The sequence below is a fragment of the Psammomys obesus genome, unplaced genomic scaffold, assembly GCF_907164565.1.
Source record: "Psammomys obesus unplaced genomic scaffold, mPsaObe1.curated_primary_1811, whole genome shotgun sequence".
In the NCBI taxonomy this organism is placed as follows: domain Eukaryota; kingdom Metazoa; phylum Chordata; class Mammalia; order Rodentia; family Muridae; genus Psammomys; species Psammomys obesus.
The window spans coordinates 23357599-23371825 of record NW_026585894.1 but is presented as its reverse complement, the minus strand read 5'-3'; the positions used below and the strand labels follow the sequence as shown (position 1 = coordinate 23371825).

Here is a 14227-nt window from a genome sequence, read left to right as displayed (position 1 = left end):
ATCAATTAAATAGTCCGATATCCCCCAAGGAAAGAGAAGCAGTCATCAACAGTCTCCCATCCAAAACAAAGCCCAGGACCAGATGGTTTCAGCGCAGAATTCTACCAGATCTTCAAAACAGAGCTAACTCCAATGCTCTTCAAACTGTTCCACAAAATAGAAACAGAAGGAACACTACCAAACTCATTCTATGAAGCCAGAGTCACCATGGTACCTAAATCTCACAAAGACCCAACAAAGAAAGAGAATTTCAGGCCAATCTCTTTTATGAACATTGATGCAAAAATACTCAACAAAATACTTGCAAACCGAATACAAGAACACATCAATGATATCATCCACTATGAACAAGTAGGCTTCATCCCAGGTATGTAGGAGTGGTTCAATATATGGAAATCCATCAATGTGATCCACCATATTAACAAACTGAAAGAAAAAAAAAACACATGACAATCTCCTTAGATGTTAAAAAAAAAAGCATTCGATAAAATCCAACATCCATTCATGTTTAAAATATTGGAGAGATCGGGGATCCAAAGTACATATCTAAACATAGTAAAGGCAATATACAGCAAGCCTATAGCCAACATCAAATTAATGGAGAGAAACTTAAAGCAATCCCACTGAAATCAGGGACAAGGCAAGGCTGCCCATTCTCTCCATAGCTCTTCAACATAGTTCTGAAAGTCCTTGCTAGAGCAATAAGACAGTTGAAGGAGATCAAGGGGATACAGATGGGAAAGGAAGAAGTCAAATTATCACTATTTTCATATGATATGATAGTATACCTGAGTGACCCCAAAAATTCTACCAGGGAACTCCTACAGCTGATAAACACTTTCAGCAAATTGGTTGGATACAAAATTAACTCAAAAAAATCAGCAGCCCTCCTCTATACAAAAGACAAAAGGGCTGAGAAAGAAAGTAGAGAAATAACACCCTTCACAATAGCCAAAAAGGATACAAGTACCTTGGTGAGAACCTAACCAAGCAAGTCAAAGACTTGTATGAAAAAAATTTCAAGTCTCTGAAGAAACAATTAGAGGAAGATATCAGAAGATGGAAAGATCTTTCATGCTCATGGCTTGGAAGGATTAACATAGTAAAAACGGCCATCTTACCAAAAGCAATCTACAGATTGAATGCAATTCCCATCACATTACTAACACAATTATTTACAGACCTGGAAAGAAGAATTCTCAACTTCATTTGGAATAACAAGAAACCCAGAATTGCTAAAAACAATCTTCTACAATAAAAGATCTTTGGGAGGTATCTCCATCCCTGATCTTAAGCTGTACTATAGAGCAACAGTAATTAAAACTGCATGGAAACAGAATGGTGGATCAGTGGAACCGAACAGAAGGCCCAGAAATAAACCCACAAACTTATGGACACCTGATCTTTGCCAAAACCATACAATGGAAAAAAGATAGCATCTTCAATAAATGGTGCTGGTCTAACTGGATGTTTACATGTAGAAAAATGCAAATTGATCCATACTCATCACCCTGCACAAAACTAAAGTCCAAGTGGATCAAAGACCTCAACATAAAACTCGACACATTAAATTGGTTAGAAGAAAAAGTGGGGAAGACCCTAGAACTCATTGGTACAGGAGACAACTTCCTGAACAGAACAACAACAGCACAGGCTCCAAGATCAACAAGCAATGAATGGTTCCTTATGAAACTGAAAAGCTTTTGTAAAAGAAAGGACACTGTCGTCAAAACAAAACGACTGCGTACAGACTGGGAAAGAATCTTCACCAGCCCTTTATCTGACAGAGGGCTAATTAATATCCAGAATATAAAATGAAGTAAAGAGGCTGAAAAGTAGCAAACCAAGTAATCTAATTAAAAAATGGGGAACAGAGCTAAACAGAGAATTCTTTGTAGAGGAATATCGAATGGCAGAGAAAAACTTAAAAAAATGCTCAATGTCATTAACCATCAGGGAAATGCAAATCAAAACCACCCTGAAATTTCACGTTACACCCATCAGAATGACAAAGATGAAAAACTTTGGTGACAATACATGCTGGAGAGGCTGTGAAGAAAGGGGAACCCTTCTCCACTGCTGGTGCGAATGTAAAGTTGTACAACCACTCTGGAAAACAATCCGGCACTTGCTCAGATAACTAGGAATAATGTTTCCTCAAGCTCCAGCCATACCAATCCTAGGCATATATACAAAAGAGGCTCAAGTACACAATAAGGACATTTGCAAAACCATGTTCGTAGCAGCTTTATTTGTAATAGCCAGAAGCTGGAAACAGCCCAGATGCCCCTCAACTGAAGAATGTATGCAGAAATTGTGGTACATCTACACAATGGAGTATTACTCTGCAATGAAAAATAAGGAAATGATGAAATTTGCAGGTAAATGGTGGAAACTGGAAAGGATCATCCTGAGTGAGCTGTCCCAGAAGCAGAAAGACACACACAGTATATACTTACTCATATAGACATATAATATAGGATGAACCTACTGAAATCTGTACATCTAAAGAAACTAGTCATGAGAGAAGACCCTGACTAAAATGCTCAATTCTCATCCCAACTGGAAAAGAAGAAGGACATCAGAAGAGGAATAAAAAGGAAACAGGCTGGGAATCTGCCACAGAGGGCCTCTGAAAGGCTCTGCCCTGCAGACTATCAAGGCAGGTGCTGAGACTTATGGCTAACTGTTGGGCAGAGTGTATGGAATCTTATGTAAGAAATTGGAAATGGTAAGATCTGGAGAGGACAGGAACTCCAAAAGGAGAACTACAGAACCAGAAATTTGAACATAGGGGTCTTCCCAGAGACTCATACTCCAACCAAGTACCATGCATGGAGATAACCTACAATCCCTGCACAGATGTAGCCCATGGCAATTTAGTGTCCAAGTGGGTTCCATAGTAATGGGAAGAGGGATTGGCTCTGACATAATCTGATTGGCCTGTTCTTTAATCACCTGCCCCTGAGTGGGAAGCAGCCTTACCAGGCCACAGAAGACGACGATGCAACCACTCCTCATGAGATCTGATTGACTATGATCAGAAGGAAGAAGAGGAAGACCTCCCCTATCAGTGGACTTGGGGAGGGGCATGTGTGAAGAAGCGGAAAGGAAGGTGGGCTCAGGAGGGTAGGAGGGAGGGGCTTATGGGGGACACTAAGTGAATAAAGTGTAATTAATAAAAAAAAGAATGGAGATAACCTAGAACTCCTGCACAGATGTAGCTATGGCAGATCAGTATACAAGTGTGTACTCTAGTAAGGGGAACAGGGACTGTCTCTGACATGAACTCAGTGGGTGGCTCTTTGATCATCTTCCCCTGAGTGGGGAGCAGCCTTGCTAGACAATAGAGGAAGACACTGCAGCCAGGCCTGATGAGACGTGATAGGTTAGGGTCAGAGCGAATGGGAGGAGGACCTCCTCTATCAGTGGGCTAGGAGAGGGGCATGGGAGAAGATAAGGGAGGAATGGTGGCATTGGGAGGAAATGATTGAGTTGGTCTATAGCTGTGATACAAAGTGAATAAACTGTAATTAATATAAAAAATAAAAATTAAAAAAGAAAACCTAAAAAAAGGAAGCAGAGTATAAACTGAAGAGAGTTTCCACTTTTCTCTCATGTGCTCTGAAGATAAATGTATGTTCCTATGGTTGATGGATGAATTTTCTTTTGAGGAACACTTTGAGCACATAACAATTTATGGCAAGGGGTGGGGATGGATGGATGAAGAAGAGAGTATTGGGAGAGACAAATGGTTTGGGGAGACATTTTGGGGGCAATGTGGAAACCCGGTGCAATGAAACACCCTGGAATCTGCTAGAGTAATCCTACAGAAGACTCCTAGTCACGGGGAATACAGAGCCTGTACCAACCATCTTCTGTAACCAGTCTTCTGGTAGTGGAAGTAGGACAGCAACCCAGCCACAAAACAGTCAACCAATAATTTGTCCTGCCTATAAGATGTGCTTGGGAAATGATGTTACATAACATGTGGATTGGCCAACCTATGACCAGTTCAGCTTGAGGCCCATGCCTTGAGAAGGCACCCAGCCCTGTTTTTACCTGGATGGCCAGAAACAGGAGGCTGCATAGTCCAAAAAGTTAGGATAGAAACAAGCATGACTGGAAAAAAATAAGTCAATGAACTGAATCTTCATGATATTATACTACACTCATGGATACCTAGTCCCATTTTCTTTAAAGATGTTTCATTCAGTAATTAATGGGAACAGATGAAGAAACCTACAACCCCAACATTAGCCAGAGCTCAGAGACCTCAGAAAATGAGGGAGAAATGTTGTGGGATCTAGAAGGGCCAAGGGCACCAAGAGAACACATCTGACAGAATCCACAGGGGCTCACAGAGACCAAAGTCTGCATGGGTCTTCATTCTGTTCTTTACATATATATTATGACTTGTGTAGACTGGTGTTCTTGTGGGACTCCTAACACAAAGAGTTGGGATTGCCTGTTACTCTTTTGCTTCTTCTTCTGACCCCTCTCCTTCTACTCGGTTGTTTTGTCCAGTCTTGATATGAGGATCTATGCTTAGACTGATTGCATTTTGTTCTGCAGCATTCAGTTGATAACCCTGGGAGGCCCTGTTCTTTTCTCAGGGGAAAAAGAGGAGGACAGACCTGTGGAACTGAAAAGGTCTGGGAGGAACTGGGAAAGGTAGAGAGATTGGAAACTGGTTGGGATTAATACATGAGAGAATATTATTTTAAAATTGAAAAAACAAAACAAAACAACAACAATAATAAAAAGAACAAAAACAATTATATTGATCCCTACCAAATTTGTATACAAAATTGAGAAAGTTCCAGAAATCTGTCTATGGTGGCAATCACTTACAACACCAACATTTGGGAAACTGAGAAATGAGCATTGCTCTGAGATCAAGGTTAGGCAGGGATACAAAGAAACAACATCCATCACAATAGCCACTAATAATGTAAATAACCTTGGTGTGACTCTAACCAAGCAAGTGAAAGCCCTGTTTGAAAAACAAAGAAACAAAAAACAAAACTTCAAGTCTCTGAAGAAAGAAATTGAAGAAGATATCAGAAAATGGAAAGATCTCCCATGCTCATAAATCAGTAGGATTAACATAGAGAAAATGGCCATCCTGCCAAAAGCAATCTACAGATTCAATACAATTCCTATCAAAATATCAACACAGTTCTTTTTAGACTTAGAAAAAACAATTCTCTATTTCATATGGAAAACCAAAAAAACCCAGAATTGCCAAAACAATCCTGTACAACAACAGATCTTCTGGAAATATCTCCATCCTTCATCTCAAGTTGTACTACAAAAAAATAGTACTAAAAACCCTGTGCTACTGGCATAGAAAGAGAATGGAGGACCAGTGGAATCAAATAGAAGACGCAGAAATAAACCCACAAACCTATGGATACTTGATTTTTAACAAAGATGCCAAAACCATACAATTGAAAGAGATAGCATCTTCAACAAATGGTGCTGGTCTATCTGGAGGTCTACATGTAGAAAAATGCTAGTATATCCATATTTATCTCCCTGCACAAAAGTAAAGTCCAAGTGGATCAAAGACCTCAACATAAAACCAGACACATGAAACTTGTAAAAAGAAAAAGTAGGGAAGAGCCTTGAACTCATTGGCACAGGAGACAACTTCCTGAACAGAACACCAACAGCACAAACTCTGAGATCAACAGTCAATAAATGGGACCTCATGAAGCTGAAAATCTTCTATATACCAAAGGACACTGTCAACAGAACCAAAGGTGAGCCTACAGTCCTGATGAGACATGATAGGCTAAGCTCAGAGTGAAAGTGAGGAGGACATCCCCTATCAGTGGACTTGAAGAGGGACATAAGAGGAGATGAGGGTGGGAATGGGAGGGAATAAGTATGGGGGCTATAACTGTGATGAAAAGTGAATAAACTCTAATTTATAAAAAATAAATATATTTAAGAAAATTTAATTTTGTAGCTGTGGGAAGAATAAACAATAGAAGTATAATCATTTCTGTATGTGTTTCACCTCTTTAGGTAAAATTATTTTATATTTTTCACACGATTAACACGTTTCATATAATTTAAAGTACATTCAGAAGGAAGCATTTTCTTTCTAAAATTTACTTACCTTACATGTCAGGAGACGTTTTGTATAATTAGGCACTATTATGGATTTATCTGTCACTTTTCCCACGGTGCAGTTTATAACAATGTGGTCCAAGGCCAAGGGTGTTGTCCCAATCCCATCTGTTTTAATTATGTGTTCTGTACCATCTACTTCATTTTGTATAGTAAGTTTACCCTATGACAAATAAGACACTGTTAAGCTCTACAGCAGTCAGCATTCTCATCCTATTCAACTTGAGTGTCATCAACAAAAGGAACTTGTAATACAGTGTTAACCATTGAAATTTCTAGTTCACATAAAAATGATTTTACTGAAGAATATACTAATGAAGTGCTCTTTATTTCTATCTTTCTGGAAATTATACATTTTACATAAGCAATCTCAAGCCTAGCAATTCTATGTATATTTACCACCTTGTTGGAGAAATATTGCTGAGAGAATTTTCAGATGTAGCAATGACTAGAAGCAATGATTTTATACCATTGAGCATGCTTTCTGAAAATAACTTGGATATAAATATTCAAAGACAACAGCATTGTAAGTGACATGATAAATATTGGTCCTTCAAAGTTAAACACGTTAAGCAAAACTATCAAGTTTATAGAATATGTAAAATGTTACTTAACATTTTATAATTAACTACATTGATTATTATCTACACATTTTGATTTACATATTAGTAATATAAGGAAGAATACATGATTTATACCGTAACTTCACATTCCATCATGGGTTTAAATGTCAAAGGATATTGTATAGTTTCACCAGGGGCAACACGTAAAATTTGAGGTCCATAAAACCACTCTCCTTCTACTTTAACTTGAAATTTCGAAGGTTTCTTTGTTTCATTTTTCTAAAACATGGAAACAGTTACACATGTGTCAGAAGGATGATGCTGATAAAATTGAATTACATACTAATTCTTATTTTTAAGACATTAAAAATACAATTAGGCTGGGCATGGTTACACAGCTTATAACTCAAGTACCTGGAACCCTTATGTATGTGCATCCTGGAGTTCAAAAGCAGGCTAGGATCTAATGTTGAGTTCAAGGCCAGCCTGAGCTGCATAGTGAGACCTGGTTGCAAATGTGCAAGGGTTGGAATAGAGTTCGGGAGTAGAGCAGTTGCCTACCATGCACAAGAATTACAAAGGTTCCAGTAGAAAAAGGGGAAAGAAAGAGATGAGATGAGATAAGGAGAGGTGTAGAATTAACAAAATTAAATATAACCTCTGCTCAGATGTAGCCTGTGGTAGCTCAGTAACAAATTGGTTCCCCATAGTGAGGGGAACAAAGACTATTTCTAACAGGAACTCAATGACTGGCTCTTTGGCCTCCCCACCCCCCAAGGGAAGAGCAGTCCTGTTAGGCCACAGAGGAGAGCTTTGCAGCCAGTCCTGAAGATACCTGATAAAACAGGATCAGATGAATGGGGAGGAGGTCCCCCCTATCAGTGGACTTGGAAAGGGGCACGGTGGAGATGAGGGAGGGAGGGAGGGACTGGGAGGGAATGAGGGATCGGGACACAGCTGGGATACAGAGTTAATAAAATGTAACTGATAAAAAAAATTAAATTCAAAAAAATAATAATAAAATAAATTTAAAAAATTAAATATAAAGAAAATAATCACATGGAAAAATACAATAAAATCATCCATGTATGTGCAGGCCAATTTAATTTTTTAAAATAATAATCATAACAGTGCTTAGAATTAGTATTTGATAAAATACTTTAATTATTATGAATTATTCCATGAGTTATAAAAATTTTTAGAATGTGACAATTAAAAAAATCTTGTGAAGAACAACTCTTACTCAAGATCCAGCTATACCACTCCTAGGCATATATCCAAAACATTCTCAAGTACACAATAAGGACATTTGCAAAACCATGTTTGTAGCACCCGTATTTGTAATAGCCAGAAGCTGGAAACAGCCCAGATACCCCTCAGTGGAGGAATGGATGCACAAATTGTGGTATATCTACACAATGGAATATTACTCAACAATGACAAACAAGAAAATCATGAAATTTGCAGGTAAATGGTGGGATCTCGAAAAGATCATCCTGAGTGAGCTATCCCAGAAGCAGGAAGATACACACGGTATATACTCACTCATATAGACATATAATATAAGATAAACCTACTAAAATCTGTACACCTAAAGAAACTAATCAAGAGGGAGGACTCTTGCTAAAATGCTCAATTTCTATCCAGAAGGCTGGACATCAGAAGAAGGAGAAAAGAGGGAACAAGTCAGGAGCCTGACACAGAGGCCCTCTGAAAAGCTCTGCCCTGCAGACTATCAATGTAGATGCTTAGACTTATGGGTAACCTTTTGGCAGAGTGCAGGGAATTTTAGGAAAGAAGTGGGAAACGGTAAGATCTGGAGAGGACAGGAACTCCACAAGGAGAGGAACAGCACCAAAAAATCTGAGCACAGGGGTCTTTCCTGGGACTGATATTCCAACCAAGGACTATGCACGGAAATAACCTAAGACCCCTGCACAGATATAGCCCATGGCAGTTCAGTATCCAAGTGGATTCTATTGTAATAGGAACAGGGACTGTCTCTGACATGAACTGATTGGCCTGCTCTTTAATTATCTCCCCCTGAGGGAGAAGCAGCATTACCAGGCCACAGAAGAAGACAATGCAGACACTCCTGATGAGACTTAATTGACTAGGATCAGAAGGAAGGAAAAGAAGACCTCCCCTATCAGTGGACTTGGGGAGGGGCATGCATGCAGAGGGCGGAGGAAGGGAGGGATTGGGACGGGAGGAGGGAAAGAACCACAGGGGGGATACAATGTGAATAAAGTGTAATTAATAAAGAAAAAATAGCATGAAAAAAATAAAATAAACAAGTATTTGTATAGCAAAAAAAAAAAAAAAAAAGTGAACAAATGCCAGGTATAGTCTTGCACTCTTGCACGGTAGAGACAGGTGGATCTCTGTGAGTTCAAGGCCAGTCTGGTCTACTAAGCAAGTCAAGGAAAACCAAGGCTACACAGAGAAAACAGGTCTCAAAAAACAAAACAAAACAACACAAAAAAATTGAACAAGCATAACAGAACCACTGCCTGATAAGTCTATTTGAGCGTTATTTAATAGCTAGAGAAATTAAATGTTTGGTTTACTGAAGATCAATTTATGATAATTTATGACAAATGGCCAATTAAACAGAGGTAATATGATCCTGGATGATAGCATTTATTACTGACCAAAAATAATAAAAGGTGTTCAACAGAGGTTCTATCTATCATTATAACAAATTTTGGTGCATCAGTCTGACTGGGCTATATCTTTAGTAATTAATTATCACTAATTATTAATTATTCTAAGTTACAGAAATTTTCCCAAAATTAATTACCTACTTATAAGCTGTATTATTACTTTGTCCAATAGGGGACAAAGGCTTTTCTTAGAACCCATGAACCTATCTTCTTCATATGTTTAAATCTAAAGAATTTGTAGAAGTGATCTGAGCATCCATATTTCAGGATGGTGATTCCAAGATAAGTAACTTTTCTTAGGTATTTGATGAGAGGTTAAGGATATTACACATTTTTAAGCAAATAGATTCAACCAAAATGATACTTGTGTTGTAGCTGAGCTTATATTCAGGAAGAAACCTGAGATAATAAGAAAAAAATAATTTTTAGTCTAAAATACAATTATACATTTACAGCTCTCAAGTTGAGATGTTAGGAGGAGTTTGAGACAGTAGAAGTGGGTGTGGATCCCCGAAACACACCATCCTGAAATTTAATTCTCAAACATTTAAAAATGAATATTCAGAGACAATGGAAAGAGAATTATGTCTGAAAATTTGACCATTTGTGAAATAAACCATCATATTATAAGGGACATCTGCATTAGTGAACAGTACATACACGCAGAGGCTTTTCTATGGTCCTATGTCATTCTGGCTGGGAAAAATCTTTACACAGGAAGAAGAGCTAGTGTGATGATTGCCCTTGTTAGGGATTATCTTAGATTGTTGTACCTTGGGAGACATTATCTAACTAGTAAGATAAACTTTGCTTCCTCCGCAGAGTCTCCCCTCAAACTTTCTAGCCAGTTGCAACCTCCCTTCTCTAGATATCCACAATCCAATCATTTCTTTCTTCTTCTATATCAACTGCGGGTATGTTGTTCCTCTGGTGAGCTTGTCTATGGTTTCCACGTTTCTGAATGGCAATACATTTGTATTTTTCTCCCTGCTAATATGTTCAATAATACACACACACACACACACACACACACACACACACACACACACACACACATATTTAAACGTAGATTAAAAGTATAAATATTTAGACATATCAATCTGAGTGTACTAAAAAGAAAATCTCCTGATCTATGCAATGACCTCTAAATATTTGGATATTTTTACACTGTTTTTGTCAGTCGTAACTTTCTACAGAACACATGAAACTGGAGGAGAAATTGTTCACCTCTACAAGTCCTGGCCTCTGATACTAGAAGAAATGCTTCTTCACTTCAGGACAAGTAACAGGAGTCCACAGTTAAATATACAAATGTTTATTTCCTGGCTGTTAGTAAATCTTTATTATAAATATGAAATTCTGCACAGGCAAGGTAGAAACAGCCTAAGAATGGTTCCAGTTTGTGCCAAAACTAAAACAAAATTCATTTTCTCAAATATATATGTAATATAATTTTTTCTTTATGTTGGTCAGTATTCATACAGAACCATATATTATGGCCAGGTTCTCCACTAGTATATGAAAATAAAGTCACAACAAAAAAGTTTTCACTCACTATTGGGATATGCTGTATAAGTGGCTCAAATACTGGTGTTTTAAAGAAAAATTCAGCCTCTGGTTCTTCTTCATTTACTATACCTTCAAGTACATACACACGTACATCATATTTTGATTCCAACAAAAGTTTACAAGGGTATCTTCCAGGCCCAAGAGGAGCAAATCGTAGAGGAATTGAAGCAGGTCCTTCTAAAGGTAGGAAAATATTTTAAAGGCAGTAGTCATTTTAAATTTAAGACCTAAAATCATCTTTGGTAATATATATTTAACATTATTCTGTGAAATTGTATCTACAAATAATATACTAGGTATCTTTAACATTTCATATTCTGTCTACATCTTATCACACAGACACATTTTTGAATGGGAGAAGATGTCTTTCATAATTTTGTGGAAGAGATATTCCATCCTAAAAAGTCAATAGGACCTCCATGTTTTAAAAGATATCCCTATGTTGCTTTTACTTTACATTTTGGATAACAAGTCAGGGGAAGAGAAATGGGTATTTCAAGTGACTTTCAGTGTTTAATATTAAATTAACATAAAATATTTGATTGGTCAGAGACAGCCAAATGGCTCCATTTAACTCACAATGAGAGAATAAATGAAGAATTTACATGGATGATCCAGTATTACCTTGATGTTCTCTTCCATAAATAACCCATATACTTTTCAATTTGAGAACCTGATATAAATACCCAGGAACTAATGTTTGACATTAAAGAGAAAGCCAAGGGTATTCTTATGTCTATATTAGAATCCAAATATTAATCGCAAAACTCTAAAATATAAAGTTAGGCTCCTTTCTGTCCAAATTAAAATAAAAATCATTGTGTTAGAATTTATAAAAATATTCGTTTTATATTTTAGATGATGATGATGATGATGATGATGATGATGATGATTACTAATTACAATTTATTCACTTTGTATCCTGACTGCAGCATAGCCCACTCCCTCATCTCCTCGCAGTGGCACCTTCCCTCCCTTTTTCTCCCCTATATCCCTCCCCTAGTCCACTGATAAGAGAGGTCCTTCTCCCCTCCTATTTGACCCTACCCTATCAGGTTTCATCAGGACTATGTGGATCCTCTCTGTGGCTTAGTTAGGTTACCTTGCCAGGGGGAGGTGGTCAGAGAGCAATCAAAATGATCTCTCCAGCATGTGTTGTCACTTGAATTTTTGATATTAGCCATTCTGATGGTTGTAAGGTGAAATTTCAGGATCGTTTTGACTTGCATTTCCTTGATGACTAGGGGTGTTGTCTGCTTTTTGATCACCTCACCCTGGCAAGGTGGCCTAACTAGGCTACAGAGAAAGAGGATCCAGACAGTTCCGATGAGACCTGATAGTTTAAGGTCAAATAGTAGGGGCGCAGAACCGCCTCTAGCAGTGGACTAGTGGGCATGGGGAGGAAGAAGAAGGGAGAATGGGAAATGGAGGAGATGAGGGAGGGGGCTAGAATCAGGATACAAAGTGAATAAATTGTAATAAATAATATTAAACATTTTAAATTTTATTTTCATTCTGATTGACTGTAAGTATTGTAGAGTAAATAAGAAGTTACTAGTATAAGGGAGAAAGAATAAGCTGAGGTATACATATTCCTGAACATGACAGCCATTCAGATTAGTGTTGAAGGAAAGAGGAAACCAGGTTAGGACTCAAATATCTTGTGCTATTATTTTCTCTTACACAAATCCGAGTCGAAAAATTCTAAAATTAACTGCATTTACTAAGTGGTCTATTTGTTAACATAAAATGGCAGTGTGTATTCTATATAAAATGTGTTAATTTTGTTTGCCAATTTTAAGTTTTAGAAAAAGGAATATGGGATGGTATTACTAATTTTGAACTGACAAAAGTTGCAGAATGGACCAATGATGACTTATTTTAGAGTCTGAGTGTATTTGGAGAATTATATGCCATACCTAGACTTCTCATATCAAAGTTACATGAGAGTCAGTACTGTTTTATTCAAGATACTTTGTGCAATATCTAAAATAAACCCCATAAAAATTTGAAGCATGAGGATAATAGTTTGATCTACATAAAATTTGATGTGCTTATTCACATTTATATTCTTGCTATGGAAAAATAAAATGAGAAAAATTCAGAATTTTAAAATCCCAAATAAATTATAAAGTATGACTTAATAAACTAGTTTATTTAATTTCCATCATATAAAATAGTGCAACAAACATGGAAGTAAAGAAGTAATATATTATGTTACTTACAACTTTCTAATTAATTTTTATCTGTATTACTACAAAACAATAAACAGATTTAAAAAAACAATAAACAGAATCTCTTCGTTTGATAATGAGCTACTGAATGTGAAAACTATACTTATATACTAATTTGTATGCATGTGTCTGTCAAAATACTTTTGTTGAAAATTATTCTATGATAATTATATGGACAGAAAACAGATGACCAATTTATTAACCATATTTCCAACTACACATGGAAAGTTCTTTACCAAAAGCACAAGTCATACATGCTAATGTCAGTTTTGTTCTTTGTAATTATTTTATGTTTTTATAACTAAATTTTATGAAATGAAATTTGAATATGTATTCCATGTATAATGATAGTTTTCTTGATAAAATAGATTAATATTATTCAAGAAAAATGTTTTTTTCTTTCTGAATGGATTGGCTGAAATTAATTTGATGATTTAATACCAAACATATTGTAATACTCAGTAAAATAACATTAATATCACTGACCTATATAAATTACATAATAATTATTAAAATGTGAGCTTTCAGCTTGCAGATTACCTTCCATGTTTGCCTGCTGTGAGCTAGTCATTATTCTTATTTCTATAGACAGTTTTCAAGAGATTTATCAATGATTACCAATTACTTTACTATTGCACATGATTTTAAGATATGTGTATGTATATATATAAATTCAGTTTTCTTAGCCCACAATTAAACATTTCTTTAGTTTCATTAACAGTTACTTGTTTTTTAAGCTGTCTCAACTTCATTGTTAGGTTCATGTGTTTTGAATCATCCATATTCTTAAATATTAGCTTACTAGGATAAAAATTTCTAGACCATTCATTTGTTTCTTTCAATTTCCTCTTTTGCTTCTAAATATTATACAGTGAATACAAAATCAGAAGACCAACAAGTGAAAGTTTACTTAAATAAGTTTTGCCAAAAATATAATACATCATATATAAAACTAAAGGTCGCTCTAGTTAAGAAATTACAGTCTTAGGATTACCCGGAAAATTGACAGAAACTAAAATAGATAAAATGTAAATAAATTTCAGCAAAATATGTA

General features: G+C 36.4%; 1 protein-coding gene across 1 annotated transcript in view; it reads right to left on the bottom strand.

Moving 5' to 3' along the window:
* LOC129670983 (cilia and flagella-associated protein 47-like) overlaps window positions 1-14227 on the bottom strand; it is a 446637-nt gene that overhangs the window by 129007 nt on the left and 303403 nt on the right. Inside the window, 3 exon segments of the mRNA XM_055599611.1 lie at window positions 6131-6304; window positions 6840-6983; window positions 10926-11151. Coding sequence (XP_055455586.1) covers window positions 6131-6304; window positions 6840-6983; window positions 10926-11151 — 544 coding nt within the window.